The 21,990-nt window shown below is 38.6% G+C and overlaps 1 protein-coding gene across 1 annotated transcript in view; it reads right to left on the bottom strand.

Moving 5' to 3' along the window:
* Nucleotides 1–21,990, bottom strand: part of LOC128642675 (leucine-rich repeat-containing protein 26-like) — a 118,514-nt gene that overhangs the window by 56,902 nt on the left and 39,622 nt on the right. The window contains exon 2 of the mRNA XM_053695456.1: nucleotides 11,426–12,001. Within this exon, the coding sequence (XP_053551431.1) occupies nucleotides 11,426–12,001 (576 nt within the window). The remainder of the gene's footprint in view (nucleotides 1–11,425; nucleotides 12,002–21,990) is intronic.

Genomic DNA, 21,990 nt, shown 5'->3' with positions numbered 1-21,990 from the left:
GTAGAGTCCATCTTTTAGGGATAATTTTTCCTTGGAAATAAAAGTGTCTTCCTCTTGTTCAACACGTAGAGTGTCTAGGGGTTTGTATACTATTCCAATGAAATGTTCAGGAGATATTATACTTTGTGAAACACTTAAGGCAGGAGGTTTATTGATATTTCTAGTCAAGGCATTAGCCTTCCCATTCTTCGAACCCGGTCTGTATGTGATGTGGAAATTGAACCTGGTAAAAAATAAACTCCAGCGGAGTTGTCTTGCAGATAGAGTTTTGCTGGACTGTAAATACTCTAAATTACGGTGGTCGGTATAAATGAGTATGGGAATTTTTGTGCCCTCTAACAAATGCCGCCAGTGTTCGAATGCTGACTTGATTACAAGAAGCTCTTTCTCACCGATAGGGTAATTTAGCTCCAGTGGTGTCATTAACCGGGAATAAAAGGCAACAGGATGTAAAGGTTATGACATTGACTCCCTTTGGGAGAGTATGGCACCGATAGCATATTCTGAGGCATCAACCTCAAGAATGTACTGCAGATCTGGGTTAGGGAACCGAAGAATTGGTGCTGATGAGAAAGAATCTTTTAAAAAGCTGAAGGCCTTTTCAGCTGTAGAGTCCCATGAGAAGCTGGTGTTAGTGCCAGAGAGTTTACTAAGTGGTTTGGTGATTCCAGAGAAGCCTTTAATAAACTTCAGATAGAAGTTGGCGAAGCCAAGGAAGCGCTGTACATCCTTCCTGCAATTAGGAGTTGGCCAGTTCTTAATAGCTACTACTTTGTTGTCTTCCATACGTACACCTGATGGAGATATGTGGTATCCTAGGAATGTGATCTCAGAGGTATGGAAAATGCACTTTTCTAGCTTGGCAAATAATTGGTGTGTTCTTAAACGACCTAAAACCCACTTGACGTGTTTCTGGTGTTCCTCCAAATTGTCTGAGTAAATAAGTATATCATCTAGATATACCACCAAGCAAACGTCCAGTAAATCTCTGAAGATGTCATTTATTAGGTACTGGAAAGTTGCTGGGGCATTACAGAGCCCGAATGGCATCACAGTGTACTTGTACAGTCTGTATCGAGTCCTGAAAGCCGTGAGCCATTCGTCCCCTTCTTTGATCCTAACCAGATTGTAGGCACCTCTGAGATCAAGTTTTGTATAAATCTTGGCTTTGCTGAGACGTTCTACCAACTCTGGAATCAAGGGCAGAGGATACCTATTTTTTATCGTTCTCTTATTCAATTGACGGTAATCTATGATTGGTCTTAATGATCCATCTTTATTCTTCACGAAGAAGATACCTGCCCCTGCAGGTGAGGTAGAGGGCCTAATCAAGCCTTTTCTAAGATTCTCCTCAAGGTAAGTCTTCAAGAAATCAAGTTCTAGTTGTGACAGAGGGTATATGTGTCCAACAGGGATGGAGGAGCCTGGAAGAAGTTGAATAGGACAGTCATACAACCGGTGAGGAGGGAGAGCCTCTGCTTCTTTCTTGCTAAAAACATCAGTGAATTCTGAGTATTCGTGTGGTATATCAGATGATGATATCTGTAATAAGAACTGATGAGGTAAACAATTTGCTTTGCAGAAAGAGGAGTCGAAATCCATTTTAAGTGTACCCCAATGAATGCTTGGTTGATGAAGTTGGAGCCAAGATAACCCTAAAATAACAGGGAATAGAGGAGAAGGTAAAACATCGAAAGAAAGATATTCAATGTGCCCCTTACCAGATGTTACTTTCAAAGGGATGGTTTGATGAGTAACTGGGCCTGAAATAACTTGTGAACCATTAATGACTCTGACAAAGACGGGTTTTGCTTTCAACACAAGTGGTATTTTATTTTTCTTAAAAAAGTAACATCAATAATGCTAGAATATGCTCCTGAGTCCACGATGGCATCAGTACGAACTTGATGACGATCCCACTGTAGGGAGAGAGAAAGAGTACAGTAAGCTGGATTAATAACTTTGGTTGTGAAACAGTTTGTAAGAGGTTGTAACTTACACTTCCTCTGACGTAGGAGTAATGGACAGTCCTTCACGGTATGATCAGGAGATGCACAGTACATGCAGAGATTTTTAAGTCTCCTACGGCTCCTTTCTTCGGGTTGCAGGGGACCCTTTACAACACCGAGTTCCATAGGGACTGAAGTTTCTTTAGCTGATGCTGAGGCAGTGTATGGAGGTTGGTATTTGAATGAGCTCTCTGGCTGTTGGCGTTCAGCGCATCGCTCACGAAGGTGACGGTCGATCTGGATAGATAAATTAATAAGACCTTCCAAGGTTCTGGGAAGCTGTGTATGGGCCAACTCATCTTTGAGTGAATCAGATAAGCCAAGACGGAACTGGTTGCGTAGAGCAATCTCACTCCATTCGGAGTCTGCTATATATAATTTGAACTCAGTAACATATTCTTCAACAGGCTTACGTCCTTGCCTGAGTGAGCGCATCTTAGCTTCAGCAGAGAGCTGTTTTTGAGTATCTTCATAGAGAAGGCTCATTTCTGTGAAGAACCCTGTAAGAGATCCTAAGATAGGGTCATCATTTTCAAACAGTAGATCAGCCCAGGACCTAGCTTCACCTCTGAGTAAAGAGATGACTGTCATAACCTTGATTCTTTCTGTATTGTAGGTCTTAGGTCTCATTAAGAATAATAAATGGCAAGCATTCTTAAATTGCCTGTAGGTTGACCTGTCACCTGTAAATTTTTCAGGAAGGGAAACCTGTGGCTCTGGGGTATTATCTTTCATTATTGCCTTTAAGCTGTCATTTTGCACCTGTAGATCCCTTAAGCCCTGTGTGAGCTGATTTACTTGTTGAGTTAAGTTGTACACCACAGTAGGCAAGTCTGCTGGATCTATATTCCTTTTTTGGGCTAATTAATATGTTAGGAATTGAATTGTATTAAGAATTAAAGTCTTTGGTAAGTGTTATTGCTGCAAAAAACAGATCACAACTGCAGACTTATGAAGAACTGGAAGAAGGAAGATTTGCTGATTTTAGTGTTAGCAATTATATGGATTAGTACTAACTGGTTACAGGAGAGAGTCCTGTATAAAACTTATGTCAGAAGGAAGTAGATGAGAAGAGCTGGTCTTGATGATGATAGGATGGAAGAACAGATCAACTTAAGGTAATACTTTGTTGCAGAGAAATCTGCCTTGCTCTGCTTGCACAGCGTTACACTCGATGCTGTAGTGACGTCACAGATGGGCGTGACCGATTGACGCTGCAGAGAGGAGCAAGCCTGTCACTCAGAGTGACGCATCTAGTAGGGGCATGAGTTAGTTTCCAAGAACCGGCGATATCAATCTTCCAACCGATCTTACCGGAACAAGGAGATGGCTGTAAGTAGGTTAGTTCAGCTTGTAGGAAACTTGTTCTTGATACAGGCAATTCCGGAGATAACAATCGTAGGAATCGGTGAACAGTTCTTTCCGGTTAGGAGTTGTTTGTTATTTACCGTAACTCGATAAATCTGTAGTGCTGAGTAATTGTAAGTCCGGTTAAGCTCTGAGGTATATGAACGCTCAGGAAGTCTGTTCTTTGGCTTTGAAACTGCTGTTGTGGTAAGATGCGGTAGAAATCCGGGAAAGTTCCTTAGAACAAAAGATCTCTGTTGATAGAGAATCAAGTATAAGTTTAGCTTGCAGGAAAAGAGAAGGTATTTGTAAATCCTCTGTAGATACGAATTAGAGAGCTTCTTTAGCGTGAGAGCTGCAGCAATGCCACAACTAACTGCATTAATTAGCAGCTGCTGCTGGGAGAGACAGGCTTTTAACACACAGAGTTAAAGGGACATACAGCAGAGAACAGATACCTGACAATATAAATCTACACTAAAATGATAAATGTTTTCTGAAGCATTTTTATCAGTTTGCTAGCATGGGTTTGGGGACTTTGAGGGTTACTGTTATACTTTTCTCTGTACCTTACTGTGCTTTACTCTGTTTCTGTTACAATTATACCTTTCTCCCATTCCTATTCTACTTTTGTATCATTGATTTAAGTGTGCCAGCTTTTGGCCCTGGACCCTTAGCTTGGGGGGCTGACCTGGATTATGTGCCAAACTGTCAGTGTTTGCACCCCTGCTCATCTGTGTGACATGTGCTGAGCATATTGCAAATTCTATACGTTGGATGCCTGCTGGCTCTCATATTGGTTTAGGGTTTCTGTGCCTCCTGTGGGTTCATCAAGCAATCCTGTTTAACGTATCTCTACCCTTAGGGGTTATATCAACTCTACTGTGTTACAATTGGTGGTGGCTATGCCTTCTCCATCAAAGTGCCCGTGGGTACCACCTCCAGTAGGTACCCCTAAAGATAGGTTTTTACATAGTCATGTAATCAAATATCATTTTGTCAATTTTTGCAATGTAAGGTTATCTTAACAATGAAAAAAAAAAATTAGAACAACAAAGATGTTTTAGTACAAAGAAAAGTTACAACCTCGTTTTATAGCAAGTAAAGTGTCCACCAATAACATGAGAGGTCGCTCATGGACCTTGAAAAGTTTACAACACTGTAGAGGAGGAATTCTTTCTTATGCATAATTAGTGTAGTGAGATATGTGTGTATGTTGCATTAAATTCAAACACTACTACTAGACTTTGTGAGAAATAAAAATAATAAAAAGAGAAGCGTTGAACAAAAGGCACTAAACAAGCTTGCAGAGCTAAGAGAAAGGGATATGTTCAATATGTAATTACACTGCAAGATATACATGTGAGAGAAGTGATTAGGGTGTGGTATAAGCAAGATAAACCGCTAAGTTAACTCTCCTAAATTAGGAGGTATATTATATGAGAATATGGGGGGGGGGAGGTGGTAATTTAATTATATTAAGCGAGGTATATTAGAGAGTCGTACATTTCTAAAGAGTGTAGGATAAGCCACTGCGTCCTGGCTTAAAGTAGACAGGTCGCAATAGAGCAAAGGTTTTTGTCTATGTGGAGAAACTAATTGGACATGGGCCAAGACTATATCTTGCTCAACAAAACCTAAGAGTCTAAGATGATACAAATAGCAAGTGTTATACAGCTCTATTATGCAATATAAGGACGAGAGATTGTACAACAACAGGGCACTAGCGCAGGTCCAGCCAACGCTAGAAAACAAGTCATCCTGAAGTAATTGAAATCTGTACATAAGATAAGCATATGTAAGTAGCATGGTTACAGCACTCCTGTATATATGTTCAAATAGAATGAACATTTAAATCACATGTGGTTTTCGTGATTGAACAACAATTGTAAATATAACATTGGAAACATGTCTAGAGCTTTAACATAAAGTAAAAAATAAAGACATTACTTATATAACCTGATTTACATTACGGTGTAAAACTATGTCTGAACCTGTTCTATGTAGCAATGTATTTGTAGAATGAAGGCATCACTCTGCCCCGACCGCTGGCAGCAGTGTGTCATGTCTATAAACTACATCTAAACTCCAGACATATATATAAAGTCTAAAAATCTGCAGGTGTGAAAGTATTATATGATAAAGTGTTTAAATATCATTTATATCGCGGTGGGTACAAATAGACAGTATGGAGCCTGTAGATATAAAGTAGTAACCATATGTGAGCAATAATTTGTGTAGAGCTTAGATCTTAAGTTTGTCAATATTACACTCTAATATAGCAGTATCTGGCTGCAAGCAACAATTTTAAACTTATTTTTTTTTTTTTAAAAGGGCAGTACCAACAAATGAAACATACAGTGATATATCAAAAGCTAACAGTGAGTTAGGAGATCTTACAAACTTTCAGTACCCAACATGAAAAACTTAGAAAGTCTCGCAAACTACTTGAGGTGGATAAACCCCATAGAAATCTTGTCAATTCTAGGTGTCAGGCTCTAAAAATACAGTCACCTAATTTAACAAGGGCACTAGTACAATGAGATGATAATACAAATTGTAAGATAATATTAGTAAGGTAGTCCCTGAAACAACATATGAGAACATATTGCTGGGTAAGGGTTAACAAAGATATAGGTGTTAGCATTTGAGATATCCAAACTAATATAATCTACTTTAACTAGCTTTCCAAACAGACAAAATCAACCTAGGAACATGTACATAATGATAATAGGACTTAAGAGCATCAATGTTTCCTAGACATTGGATAAGCACATCAGTCTGATCATAGCCTATATGTATATAGAAATATGCAGTGAGCCTAGGTAAAGCAGCTCCATACCTACTGCGCTAGAAGTCTTGGAGGAGATAAGAGTAATACAAAATAAAGTGAACTGTAAAAGCACAGAAAGTAATGGTGGGAAAGATTGAATCAAACTGTGACTCCCCTCTAGTGGTAGAATATGGCAATTGCATCCTCTAAGCAGGAACGTTAACTTTAAAGCCAAATTCTGCATTGTGGCTAGTTTCAGCAGAGGTGGTTCAAGTGATATAATGCTATATAACCTAATACATAGCAGGTATAAGAATAACTGATCTCAATAGCTCCTAAATATTCCTATGATATGGTACAACATGCATACAGATTATAATAAGCAAATACAAATGCAGACAGTAAATTTAAGCCAAAATAAAGCTGTGAGAAATAAAGACAGTGCTATTGACGTCTAGTCCACATGTAGAAAGTAAGTCAATACTTTCCCTTTAGTGAATATGCGAACTGTTAGTGAGATGCTACAGATGAAGAATTAATGTATATTCATAAGCCCATAGAGGACTAGAAAGGCTTTGGGTAATACAATCTGCAATGTCACACTCCAATTCCCGGTACAAATAGTCAATAAAGTAAATAATAAATAAGACCTTGCAGTAACTGCTCTTCCAAGCCATCTAGGATCCATATGCTACAGCTCCAGCGTGTTACATACATTTGTAGTAGAGCTAGCAAGACATACACCGGGGTGTGAGAGATAACACATGGGTTTACTGCTGCGGTAGGAGGGTGAGCGGTGTGCAGCTTTATGTTTCCAGAGCTATGGTCAAATTTCTGAGAAGGGATCACTTGTAAACTATAAGCAGCGCGCTCTTGTTCCTGTAACATGGTTATACTGATCACTTCAAGTGTAGTTGCGCCAGCTGGAGGCAGAATCTTAAGGCTGTGTATAACTCTATCTGCTTTTCTGGCCGTCACTTCATTATGATGTGCTAGCTTCTTAGCTGTGTCAGCCTACCGATTTTCTATAGGAATGTTAAGGGCAGGAGACAAGCACCGGGGCCCCAAAGCGCACCCCCCATTCCCTTCAATCAAGATGGGCTCATTTAAGTCAGGTTGCTGGAAGTAACTTGCGTCTCTGCTATTAGGCGATGCGTACAGCTTGTCAGCTAAGGCAGTATGATGCCTCTCCAGTATGGATCGTAGCTCCTCAAGAAAATGAGAAGCAGTACCCATGGTGGGGATTTAGCAGGGAGCGTTGAGAAGGGGTATATTTTCAGTGCCTCTCAGGCTAACTGGGTGTCCATTGATAATGCGTGTTGTTCTCAAAATGGCGGCTCCCTTCTTGGAAAGCTAATGAGGCAGTTATGCTCTCCGGTGAGTTGGGACGCCCCAGATCTTACCAATATATGCCCATCTGCACTGCTTGTAGTCCCACGTGTATAAAGCGTTAGCTAAATTTTATGGTTTCGTCATCCACCGTGTCACTGAAGAGTAGGACAATAATGATGTCCCGGTGCAGTCTCTCCGGTACCTTAGCAAACTCATATCGGTAATATGGTAGTTCTTGGGTCTCTCCACATTGATGCTGAGCAGAAAACAGTTGAATCATGTGAAAAGACCCCTAATTTAGGATCCTGGTATCGGGAGCTGCACCGAGACATGTCCAGCTAGTTCGGCAGTTGGCTCGGCCCCCCCGGTAAATAAGGAATTGAACACATTTGGCACTCTCTGTTCCTAAATTCAAAGCCATGTTTACTTTACCTGCTGCAAATCTAGAGGTCTGGAAGAACATCTCAAAGATGTCTGGAACCTTCTCACTGGTAAGGTGTACAGCTAATCCACTGGAGGTTGGCTTTCATAGGCAGATTGTTAAACCATTTGAAGGTTTTATGTGTGTGTATGTGTGTGTTTGTGTATATATATATATATATATATATATATATATATATATATATATACAGGGAGTGCAGAATTATTAGGCAAGTTGTATTTTTGAGGATTCATTTTATTATTGAACAACAACCATGTTCTCAATGAACCCAAAAAACTCATTAATATCAAAGCTGAATAGTTTTGGAAGTAGTTTTTAGTTTGTTTTTAGTTATAGCTATTTTAGGGGGATATCTGTGTGTGCAGGTGACTATTACTGTGCATAATTATTAGGCAACTTAACAAAAAACAAATATATACCCATTTCAATTATTTATTTTTACCAGTGAAACCAATATAACATCTCAACATTCACAAATATACATTTCTGACATTCAAAAACAAAACAAAAACAAATCAGTGTATAGCCACCTTTCTTTGCAAGGACACTCAAAAGCCTGCCATCCATGGATTCTGTCAGTGTTTTGATCTGTTCACCATCAACATTGCGTGCAGCAGCAACCACAGCCTCCCAGACACTGTTCAGAGAGGTGTACTGTTTTCCCTCGTTGTAAATCTCACATTTGATGATGGACCACAGGTTCTCAATGGGGTTCAGATCAGGTGAACAAGGAGGCCATGTCATTAGATTTTCTTCTTTTATACCCTTTCTTGCCAGCCACGCTGTGGAATACTTGGACGCGTGTGATGGAGCATTGTCCTGCATGAAAATCATGTTTTTCTTGAAGGATGCAGACTTCTTCCTGTACCACTGCTTGAAGAAGGTGTCTTCCAGAAACTGGCAGTAGGACTGGGAGTTGAGCTTGACTCCATCCTCAACCCGAAAAGGCCCCACAAGCTCATCTTTGATGATACCAGCCCAAACCAGTACTCCACCTCCACCTTGCTGGCGTCTGAGTCGGACTGGAGTTCTCTGCCCTTTACCAATGCAGCCACGGGCCCATCCATCTGGCCCATCAAGACTCACTCTCATTTCATCAGTCCATAAAACCTTAGAAAAAACAGTCTTGAGATATTTCTTGGCCCAGTCTTGACGTTTCAGCTTGTGTGTATTGTTCAGTGGTGGTCGTCTTTCAGCCTTTCTTACCTTGGCCATGTCTCTGAGTATTGCACACCTTGGGCTTTTGGGCACTCCAGTGATGTTGCAGCTCTGAAATATGGCCAAACTGGTGGCAAGTGGCATCTTGGCAGCTGCACGCTTGACTTTTCTCAGTTCATGGGCAGTTATTTTGTGCCTTGGTTTTTCCACACGCTTCTTGCGACCCTGTTGACTATTTTGAATGAAACGCTTGATTGTTCGATGATCACGCTTCAGAAGCTTTGCAATTTTAAGAGTGCTGCATCCCTCTGCAAGATATCTCACTATTTTTGACTTTTCTGAGCCTGTCAAGTCCTTCTTTTGACCCATTTTGCCAAAGTAAAGGAAGTTGCCTAATAATTATGCACACCTGATATAGGGTGTTGATGTCATTAGACCACACCCCTTCTCATTACAGAGATGCACATCACCTAATATGCTTAATTGGTAGTAGGCTTTCAAGCCTATACAGCTTGGAGTAAGACAACATGCATAAAGAGGATGATGTGGTCAAAATACTCATTTGCCTAATAATTCTGCACTCCCATGTTACAGGTAAATTAAGATATTGGGTAATCCTATGATTACCCGGGTAAAAATGAAATTATCCTGCAGCTGTGGGTAAAGCCCGATGTAAGATCATACATCAGACTTTACCTGGGTAATCCTGGATAAAGCTAATCAATGTTATATATACAGTTTTTTTTATATCAGTATTTACGTATAGCAATTTAAAGCAAGCTTACTTACAACACCAGAGTATATCACATTAGTTAACTCCTAGATTGGTTATCTCAATGAATATTCAACTATGGATTCATTGCTATATCCTAGGTTATATAGATAATTGAGTGTACTACTAGCAAAGCTATGATGAGCCTTCATTGTGATGACTCACAAGCTACATCCACAAATTGATCAATGGAGCCCTAAATGTTATGTTTTACTTCAAGTATGTAGACTTGCTAAAGCAGAGAGAGGGAGCACACTGTGTTTACTTGGGATGGATGGAGAGGCATCTGATTGGTTGGACCTCCTGGTCTGAAATAAAAATAACAAATAAATGCACCGGAGGAGGGGCCATAAACATAAGTAATCCTGCAACCAAAAGGATTCTAAACTTCTTTTAATACTGTTTATTTTTGTTTATATATATACATGTATACTCAGGACTTCAATGTCTATAATACAATGCAGACAAAAAAAATGTTTTTATGTCCCTTTAAAAATAAATAAATATTACATATCAGTAAACACAGACTGAGGTCAGGTTGCTTTGTAAATTGCCTCTTATAGCATTACAGGGTAGCACAACCCAGAAGAATAAAACACTTTTTAAAACCTTTTTATGGACAAACACATGAAACGGATTCCAGTAATCAGAAACCAATTCAGTGGTGAACAAAGACTACCAAAGAACGGGTAGATGATTCCCATTAAAGGGGCAGTCTAGTATAATAATACATGCATTTCATTATTAAACCAGTGTTTTTATCTGTGTTTAAACCACTGCAAACAGGCTAAACACATAATCAAAGTGACTTTAGAAAATATGCCCAAAGATATGTTAGAGCATTTTATTATTGCAAATGGTTTAAACATATAGTTAAAATCTGCTCTAGAGCAGCAGTGCGCTATTGGGAGCTAGCTGAACACATCTGGTGAGCCAATGACAAGAGGGATATGTGTATAACCACCCATCACCAGCTAACTCCCAGTAGTGCATTTTCAACAAAAGATACTAAGAGAACTAAGTCATTTTGATAACCTAATTCTCTTAAAATTGCATGCCCTATCTGAATCATGAGAATTTAATTTGAACTTTTATGTCCCTTTAAAGGGAAACTGAACCCAAATTTTTTCTTTCATGATTCAGATAGAGCATGCAATTTTAAGCAACTTTCTAATTTACTCCTATTATTATTATTTTTTTGTTCTCTTGCTATCTTTTTTTGAAAAAGGCATCTAAGCTAAGGAAATTTTGATAATAGGAGTAAATTAGAAAGTTGCTTAAAATTGCATGCTCTATCTGAATCACGAAAGAAAAAATGTGGGTTCAGTGTCCCTTTAATGTTGCACTCCCAGACACAATGCATTGCTGCTCATTACAGGACATGAATGACAAACTAATCAGGAGTAGCATAAATAAATATCTGACAATCAGGTCAGAGCATGCCTTTAAATGGGCAGAAATTAGCAGATCAGAGCATTGTATAAGTACACTAGAATGTTTCTTTACAGGATTTTTAAGGTTTTTTCCCAATTACATTATCGTTGTATCCTGGAATCCATACTAGTAATGCAATTATCATAATAATGTCTTACCTGTAATAAAATGTTCATGATCAAGCATCCAATAGAGAAGACTTTGGATCTGACACGAGCAAGCCCACGGATTCCCATCCAACCTCAGGTGTGTGAGGGATGGTAAGTTAGATAGCAAGTCTACTTGCAGGTTAACAAATGCATTGTTATGCAAATAGAGCATTTGCAGATATACTAAAGGGGCCAGAACAGACCCAGATATCCTGGAAATCCGATTGTTTCCCAAATTTAACACAGTCAGTCTGGACAACGGTTGAAAAACTGCTGGATTTAGGTACGTCAGTTGGTTGCTGCTGAGATCCAAGAAGCTCAGGTTGTGCAGACTAAGGAAGGCTTGATTGTGAATGCTGGAGATGACATTATGCTGTAGGTCCAAACGCTCCAAATTCTGGTACTTGTAGAATGATAATGATTTCAAAGTTCCTATTTTATTGAATGCCAGTAATATAATATGAGAGTCTTCATCGTGGATTTCAGGAATAAAGCGAAAACCTTTATTGCTACACTCAACCTTCCCATCAAGACAAGTGCAGATTTCAGGGCAACAAAAAACCTTTAAAATGAGCAGAAGCCAAACTGCAAAACATAAAATATGCTTGAAAAAATATTCCATTCTTCCCTGAAGTTTTTTCCTAGCATTGAAATACAATTGATTTAAGCATTTTGTCCATTTCCAACATTAAACTCCAAAGATCCCATTGCTTGTTCACGTGAAGTTCTTTAGTAGAATGTAAGTGGCTCCAAAAAAAACAAAACAGGCTTCAAATTTTGGGCATTTCTAAAGGTTCCGAGTTTTGCTGAAGATCTTTCTGAACTACTGAACTCCTAAGTCTTAAGCAAATGGCAGGTTATATGAGCTTTGTAAATATTAGCACAGGTTAATCAAGGATTATTCGTATGATGTATTTCTTCATTGTTCTGCTATTGAGTGAAATAAACAGCACTCCACCCTCAAGAAGCAGGAACAGGACAAATATTTCATTCTAAAGAACTGATAAATGCAGAGAAGGACATTCTGTGTTTGCGATTAGCAGCATGTACATAATATCTGCTGCCGTTTACAATTGGGGTTAAAACTTATACAGCTATTAAGTTGCCTCCTATCAGATTTACATTTTTTTTCACAACTTCATTTTCCCCCAGTCTACTATGGCAAATAAAAGCAGGATAAAACTTACAGCCAATGTTTTAGGGTACTTCTAATTAAAGGGACACTGAACACCTTATAATTACAAGACATTACTGTTGTTTTGCTAGAGAATATCATGTCAGCCAAGTCTAAACATTTTTAAAAGAAGTTAACATATTTTTTTTTCTTGCAATTGTTGTCCAGGCTTGAATCCGCATACAAGGCTAGCCACAGTCATAATGAAAGTCTAAAGCACATTGTTTTGCAGTTGTTACCAGTTAAAGCCAAATAGGAAAAGCTATGTAGCAGGGTTAACCTTGATAAGTCATTTGGGTGCATTTCCTGCTCTGATAATTACAAAAGACAGAGCTAAATTACATCAAATAAGGGAAAAAGTATATTTGTTTTACTATGTATAAGTAAACATTTTATATTTAAAAAAAAACAACAACCAAGGTGTTACCTGTTGCTTTAAAGGGAGGATCAGCAATTCACTTCTGCTGAACACATCAAGCAAGCAATAACAAGAGGTATATCTGTGCAGCTATTAATCTGCAGCTAGCTCCCAGTAGTGCCTTGCTGCTCTGAGCCTACCTAGCTATGATTTTCAACAAAAGATACCAAGAGAATGACGCTGATTATATAATAGAAAGATATTGGAAAGTTTAAAATTGCTAAGTTTATTTTTTACTTTACTGAGCCTTTAAATCCACAGAAATTTTTGTAACTGCTTTCTTTTTCCCCCTGGATCAACATTTTATTTTAATTCCAAGAAGGTAAAACATTAACATAAAGGTGTCATGCATGATAAATGTTATCACTGAATCTAAACCATATTGCAAAACATGCTTCTCGAACTATCTAACCTGGTTTGTGTTTAAAATCACTTTATGTTTGCCCTGAGGAAGGCTTGTGCATTGTGTGCTGGTGACTGTTGTTGGGAGAGGAAGCTGACCTCTTTAAATTGAATGGTTATGATTGCAGAGTACATAACATATGATCCCAACGGGGTAGATTTACCAAGTAGCGGATGCTGCAATTTACCCCCTGATGTTTCCGGCTCGCCGGAAACGAGAGTTAAGAAGCAGTGGTCATAAGACCGCTGCTCCTTACCTCGTCCGCCACCACTGCTATCATCCCAATACGATACGACTGGGATGATTGAGACCTCCCTTCTAGGGGCCGATTGGCTGCGAAGGTGCAGGGGGCGGCATTGCACAAGCATTTCACAAGAAAAGGATGTGCAATGTTAAATGCCGACAGCGTATGCTGTTAGCATTTAGTGATGCCGGGCAGACATGATTCGCTGCAGCGAATCATGTCTGCCCGGCATTTGATAAATCGTCCCCAATGTGTCTATATTTCAGGATTGCGTGCTCAGATTTAAAGGGACAGTCTACACCTATATTAACGTTAGCCTATAGCTTAGATTGTGTTCCGATTGTCATAACTCACCCCCTCTACCCCAACGAGTCTGCTTCAAAAACGGAGTTATTCGAAATCAAAAGTTTGATTTCAATCGTTACAAATGGCCGACCAGCTCCGCCTATAAACTACATCACAGACTGTCTCCAATCAAACGCTCCAATCAAAAGTTGATCACTGATTAAAAATCGGTCTTGCGCTTTCGTTGTTTCACGCATGCGCAACAGCAGAGGAACAAAAAATCCGGGACAAAAGCATATTTTCAATTTGCACACAACCATAGGTTTGGTTAATTGCCAGCTGCGCAGACGGACTTCCGTTTACTCACTTCCGTAAAGGTGCTCATGCGTGTTTAGACGGTAATTATGTCAGTGGCTGCTACGTACACGAGTATGAGCTACAAAGAGAAGACGAGTTCAAGGTAGGAGGAGAAGGGATTGGGCGGAGTTTGTCGGCCATTTGTAACGATTGAAATCAAACTTTTGATTTTGAATAACTCCGTTTTTGAAGCAGACTCATTGGGGTTGAAGGGGTGAGTTATGACAATCGGAACACAATCTAAGGTATGGGCTAACGTTAATATAGGTGTAGACTGTCCCTTTAATATGCAATAGAATTTGATTATTCGGGATACATAAATGTTTCAGAAACATCATCCTCGAACACAAAATAATCATTAGTAATTGGGTAAGCAAAATGAAATAAAAATATGCCTATAATTATTGTATTTTATTCATTTTATTACTATTTATAATTTTGCTCATGATGGAGCACACACCAACCAATTATGATGTCATATCTGTTTAGTAGCAGTTACTAACTAAGACATACTAAAGCCATTACATAAAAGGATGGGCAGAAATGTATGTCTTACTTGGAAGCTAATACATAATGCTAAACTCAATCCATATTCTGACAAACTTGAATTCAGCAAAATGCAGACATTTAATTTAATAATGCTTTAAAAATACTGCTGCTTTACACAGGACCACAGAAGGGTCAGCTGCAAAAGAAGTAAGGACAACCATTGTATTGGATACGCCATGTTTGTGAATAAGTTTAAAACCATGATTTTCTAGATTTATGGATTGTGTCAATCTTGTACATTGTTGAAACATAAATGATAAAGAGCAAACAAATATCTATTGATGGCTGTCTCGTGGAAGAAACAAATGAATGCAATGTGTTGTTGATCCAGAATAAATTTTGAGGCAAGTTTTAATCCATGAATGTTCAGCGAAATATACTCCATCTTGTTTAATATGTTAACTGTCTACAATGTAATTTCCTAAACATGTGCATTTGTATTTGATGTCATTTCTCAATATGCATTCACCTATATCATATGATCTATAAATGAGATGTATACTTTTTATAGATGTTATGTCCTGATATGTATTCTTAATGTAAATGTTCAATATCGTGTCATGTATCGATTCAACATTGTTTTTATCCATAATATAGTACTGTGAGCATGAATGTCAAATGTAACTCTTAAAGGGACATGAAACTCTAAATGTATCTTTCATTAGTTGTGTAGAACATACAATTTTAAACAAGTCTCCAATTTACTTTTATTATCAAATATGCTTGATTCTCTTGGTATAATGTGTTGAAGGAGCATCAATACACTACTAGTTTCTAAGTTAACACATAGGTGAGGCAATGACAATCGGTAGATATATATGCAGCCACCAATTAGCAGATAGAAGCTAGGATCTTTGCTGCTTCTGAGTTTTTCTAGATAAACTTTTCAGCAAAGGATAAGAAGATAATAAAGCAAATTAAATAATATAAGTAAACGTGAATGTTGTTTAAAATGTTATGCTGTGTCAAAATCATGAAAGATAATTTTCTGCTTTCATGCACCTTTTAAATTAAATAGATTTTCAAAATAAGTAAAACACTTTAAGCTAACTTTCCAAAACTACACTTTATTTTACGTATTCAATGTGGTCAACACATTGAGAGAAATACAGGCTTATTAAAAAATATCAATATTTGCTTTATTTAACAAGCACATGTAGGTATACCAATAAGCCATAAGAATTAGTATATGTTAGCATATGTTCTTGTTTAAGCTATGTTGTTTGCATCAATACAGTGATATGCCATCATGTATAATTGTAATGCTCGTTGGTTTGTATTAGGAGAACACGTTTGGACACCACATCACAAAAAACAATCAATCTAATAAAAAAGGACAGCATGTGATGATGTTGTCTCAACACACGTGTAAAACACACTCTGCAAACAATGTGCCTCCATCAGGGCCGGATTGGGCAGCCGGGATACCGGGAAAAATCCCGGTGGGCCGCCTGCCTGCAGCTCAGCTGGGCCGGGCTGGGCTCAGCTCAGCTGCTCAGGCTGGCTGGCTGCAGTGCTGCTGCTGCTAATGCGTTGTGCGATATGGTTGCCGGTATGAATTAGTCCACCACTGTCTGACATCATGTGTGTCATTTATTGTTTCTGATCATCATCTTACACTTAAGTCTTACTGTCTTACTAAATAACAGTAAATAATTAATTAACCCAACCTAATTAACCCAACCGTTACCATACCCATGATACCAACCGCTATTACCGCAAGACGTTAGACGCAAGTAATATTTCTAATCTTCATTGGCTTGCCAAATATTATATTGTGGCCGGGAGCTCAGAATGATTCAGAGTGAGACAGTGACTGAGTCTGTTGACATACATTGTTGACACTGTGAGTGACATGACACATACTCTGAGGCTGAGTCTGTAACTGTTGTGTTAAATTGTCACTCACAGTCAGTTACAGGCTCAGCCTCAGAGTATGTGTCATGTCACTCACAGTGTCAACAATGTATGTACGAGTAGGCGGCGGGCCGCGGGCCGGATCAGGTGGTCAGTGGGGCAGCCGGGCTGCCTGGCGGCTTACGTGAGTGACGTCTTGTCACTGACTGAGTGTAGACTGAATCTTTGTCTTATGTGGTCTTCTCAGTCTCACACAAGTGCCCTGAGAGCGCCTGCGCATGCGTGACGTGTCAGCGAGCCGACACAGGACAGAGTAAACTTGCAGCAGGAGGTGAGGCCACGTGGGGTCACATGCGGAAGCATAGCAGGGACTAGAGAGTCCTAGAGTCGACTGAGTCTGACGGCGGGTCACTGTCAGTTAGGGTACTATGGGTAGGGACAGTGCCAGGACAGTGGAGAAGGAGATCCGATCCGATCCGAGACAGAGTGAGTCAGTCTGAGTGGACAGTCAGTGGACACACTGTCACACACAGACATAGTTCAACTGCAAGTTGATTGAAGTCTCTGGAATCGATCGTCAACCGTATGTACTACTAGTAGTATATATTTTTTAATAATTAAATGTGATTGTTTGTGATGTGAATGGTGAAGTTTGTGAACATAATATTATATGAACAGTCGGGACTTTCCCTAAACACAGACAGAGGATAGATAACAATCACCTCCATATGCCTGGCTTATGTGAGCTATAAATTATAATGTCCTTTCACTTCTTTGTCTGATAAAACCAAACTGTTAACCCCTTTACTGCTTGTGATAGCTGAAGCAGATGTACATCCCTCTCTGGCAGCTTAAACTGTGTGTTTTATATATATATATATATATATATGTTTTTTATATATATAGAAGTTTGTACTATATGTTTTGTGTTATAAATTTATAAATGCCCTGTTTTTCTTTACTGTGTTTTTATATTTATATATATATATATATATATATACACACACATACATACATATATACTGTTTGTGTATATATACACACCATGTGTGTGTGTATATATGTGCATGTATGTATGTGTGTGTGTGTGTATGTATATATATATATGTGTGTGTGTATAAATATATACTGTATGTATATGTGTATATGTATATATATATATATATATATATATATATATATATTTCACCTCCACCAAAACACCCCCCCCCCCATTTATTTGTTGAGTGTCAGGTATTTTTGTGAAGGACACCTGGCACATGCTGCCGGCCGCAATACTCACTAGGGGAGGGAATATGGGGAGCAGGCGGGGCGAACGGCACGTGAGCACACTGACAGTCTCACGCAACAAGGTCAGGACTCCAGGAGGGAGCCGAGTGAGTTAGAGGTCACGTGGGACAGACAGCAGACACCAGTGTGTGTCACCGGTCATAGCTAGGGATCAGTGATCATCAGAAAAAAGAAAACTAACAAGATATACTTTAAAAAAAAAAGGTAGGTTTAAAAATTGTTCTGTGTTACTGAATGCTGGCATCATCATGCCTGGCTGGAAGTGTGTGACAGTGTGGGAGCCATCTAGAGGCAATGGCGCACACGTGATATGTATGTGACTTACAACTTACAAGTGGCACACAGTACACAGACTCACTTTCGACTCTCACTCACTTCAAGTGAATGAGTCGCAAGTGACTGTGTACAGTGTGTATGACTGAGCAAAACGTTTGCTTTGCTAAAAAGCACTGGTAGACAGCAGGGGTACTGAAGCAGCCAACTGAGCCAAGTGAGGGCCACCGCCTGAGTGCCTGGACATATGTATTTTCTTTATTGCACAATGTACAAGCAAGTTTAGGGGGGACTGGTGGTGGCTGGCAGGCACAGCTTATTCACTCTCACTAACTGTAAAAAATCACATTAGAACTTAGAAATTCATTAGAACTTTGAAGGCCAATGATCTCTAAGGAAATATTTCACAGTCTTTATGGGTGGGGAGAAGCGCATAGACACAATTAGCCATGTGCATTTTATGGACACAACAGAATTTGGGGCTGGTCTACAAATTTTCCAGGGCTGCTTTTCGTTCCCAGTCCGGCCCTGGCCTCCATGGAACTGGTCCTATAGAAGCCTATTAAATAGAGTGTGCGATCTCGGATGTGCCATGTTGCGTGAGACGTCTCATGCAAAGGTATGAAATCTGTCCTTTGATTGGATGACATTTTTACGCAATCTTGGATGCGCCATGTTGCGTAAGACGTCTCATGCAAAGGTGTTAAATCCGTCCTTTGATTGGATGACGTTTTTACACAAACTCTGATGCACCATGTTGCATAAGACGTCACATGCAAAAGTGTTAAATCCGTCCTTTGATTGGATGAAGTTGTCCCACAATATTGGATTTGCCACGTTTGCAAATGAGAACACAAGTTTGAAACCATGATTTTCTTGGATTATGGATTGTTTCAATCATGTACATTGTTGAAACATAGATGATAAAGAGCAAATAAATATCTATTGCTGGCTGTCTTGTGGAAGAAATGAATGAAGGCAATGTGTTTTTGATCCCGAATATATATTTTGAGGCAAGTGTTAATCCATAAATGTTCAACGATGAATATGCTCCATTTTGTTTAATATGTTTGTCAACAATATTTTAGCTTTACCAAATAATTATTATGTTGTTTTTAATTTTCTACATATATAATTCCTAAACATGGGCTTTTGTATTTTAATTATTTAATATGCATTGACCTTTATCATCTGATGAATATATATGAGATATCTACGTATTCTATATGGTATGTCCTGATATTTCTTCTTAATGTAAATGCTCAATATCGTGTCATGTATCAATTCCACATTGTTTTTCTCCAAATATAGTACTGTGAGCATATCTTTCAAATGTAACTCTTAAAGGGACATGACACCCTAAATGTATCTTTCATTAGTTATGTTAAACACACAATTATAAGCAGGTTTCCAATTCTCTTCTATTCTCAAAATGTGCTTCAGACTCTTGGTATAACGTGTTGAAGGAGCATCAATACACTACTGTTTTTTAAGTGAACACATGGGTGAGGCAATGACAATCAGCAGATGTAAGCTATGTTCTTGACTGCTCCTGAGCTTTCCTAGATAAACCTTTCAGCAAAGGCTAACAAGATAACTTGTCCGAATATGATTAAACGTGAATGTTGTTTAAAATTTTATGCTCTGTCAAAATCATGTAAGTGAATGTTCTGCTTTCTTTCACCTTTTAAATTAAATAGATTTTATAAATGAGTCAAACACTATAATGTAGCTTGAAAAATATACACTTTATTTAACACATCGAGAGAAATATGGCATACAGGCTTATTATCAAATCGTAATGGTCAATATTTTGTATTAGGAGAACAGTTTGGACATCACAATGAAAAACCAATCAATCTAATCAACAAGGACAGCATGTGATGATGTTGTTTCCACACACTTGTAAAACACACTCTGCAAACAATGTGCTTCCACTGAGCCGGTCCTATAGAAGCCTATTAAATACAGAGTGTGCTCCACAAGTGTAAGAAGACAACATCATCATCACATAATTATCCTTAACACATTAACTTTAAATTAAAAACACTAATATATAAACACTCTTGAAAAAGTTCCAGTTGGGAACGAAACGCGCGTTGAGCAAAAATAATTCAAACGGTCCCAGTGAAGCGACGATAGTGCTTGTTTTATATTGCAATCACTATACATGCTTAGGGCCATTTGTTATAGGCTATATTACAGAGCCTTGCCTAAGGTTTTTTTAAAGTGAAAAAGAAAAAGTAGAAGCACTGAAGGAAAAAATGAGATTCTGCTATACTCGTGTGTTCCCCTCAAAGAAACAAAAATAAAGAGACAGTTTGGTATGAAAGAGAGAGTAAGCGCTAAAAGCACGGATCTAATAGTATAGAAGAAACAAAATATATAAACAAAATATATAAATAAAGATTGTGATGGGAATAAATGAACCCTATGTAGGGGATATAAAACCTATGCGGGGAAATACCCAAATAACAGAAAGTGATTAATATATAAATCAAAAACAGGTGAGTAGTAATCTAAATACAATAGAGGAACATGTGTATCTAATAAAAATACAACCTGGTAAAATGGAGGCCTAAAGAGGTAAATAAGAATAATGGCCCATAGAGGTAAATATAAATAAATCCAATTCCAGAATATAAAATCAATCGTAATTATAAAGGTTCTGTATAAGGAACAACCAACAAGTAAAGGCTATTTAAACAGTAACAATTTAATAAAACAGTATAAAACAATAAATAATAAAATAAAGGGACGTCTCCCTAGGTGCATAAATCGGCTCCTAAAAGCGTGTAGTAGCAAAAAAGGAGCAAAAAGGATTTTGAGCATAGAAAAAATATATATTACAATGTAGCCAAGGCCTATGGCTGGTAAAATACGATGAAGGTACCTTAGAATGTCTGTGGTAAATTCCAATAAAATCCTATCTGATGGGAAGAGAATAAAAGTTTTGGTGATATTACCTTGGCGGGCCGATCTGACAACTTGTGTGCACAATGGCGTTACCGACCGTTAACTGGAGGCGGCTTTTTTATAGCAGACAAACGTGACCTTTCTGACGTCACTGATATGGAACTTTAAAATACTATTGTAGCGATTGAAGTGCAACACCTGTTGCAATCAGAAAAATAAGATCACTAGCTGGAAATGTAAATACACTATGTGTCACTATGGATCCAAATATAATCAGATGTCTGAATACTCTGTTACGTATCAACAGTCCATATCCCCTATTCCCAACAGCAAAAGGAAGTCCTGGGGTTCGATGGAAATAGACTTGGCGGTCACTTGCAGTGACTAAACGATCTTTGGTCACTTTGTGATGCCTTAATAAGCTTAACAGTGACTTGCACTGGTGGGAGGCACTTTAAGGCTGCCTCTAGAAGCTTTTATCGCTTGGCGGTCACTAGTAGCGACTAGATGGTATCCGTTTGCAAGTGATAGTTCTTCGGGTCAGATATGATCCTAATAGTATGCACAACAGAACAAGGTGACAAAGAATGCCAAGGTCAATGCGTTTCGCCCTTAGGCTTTATCAAGACATATGTCTTGATAAAGCCTAAGGGCGAAACACGTTGACCTTGACATTCTTTGTCACCGTGTTCTATTGTGCATATTATTGTGCATACAAGACTGGGGGTGCAGGATACATCCTATGGGAAACACTTATGTTTCATCTTTTCTTTTAGATGTTATTTCACAATGCTCTATTTGGAAAGTG

This window comes from Bombina bombina, chromosome 12 (assembly GCF_027579735.1).
Source record: "Bombina bombina isolate aBomBom1 chromosome 12, aBomBom1.pri, whole genome shotgun sequence".
Lineage (NCBI taxonomy): Eukaryota > Metazoa > Chordata > Amphibia > Anura > Bombinatoridae > Bombina > Bombina bombina.
This window is presented reverse-complemented; position numbering and strand designations above follow the sequence as displayed.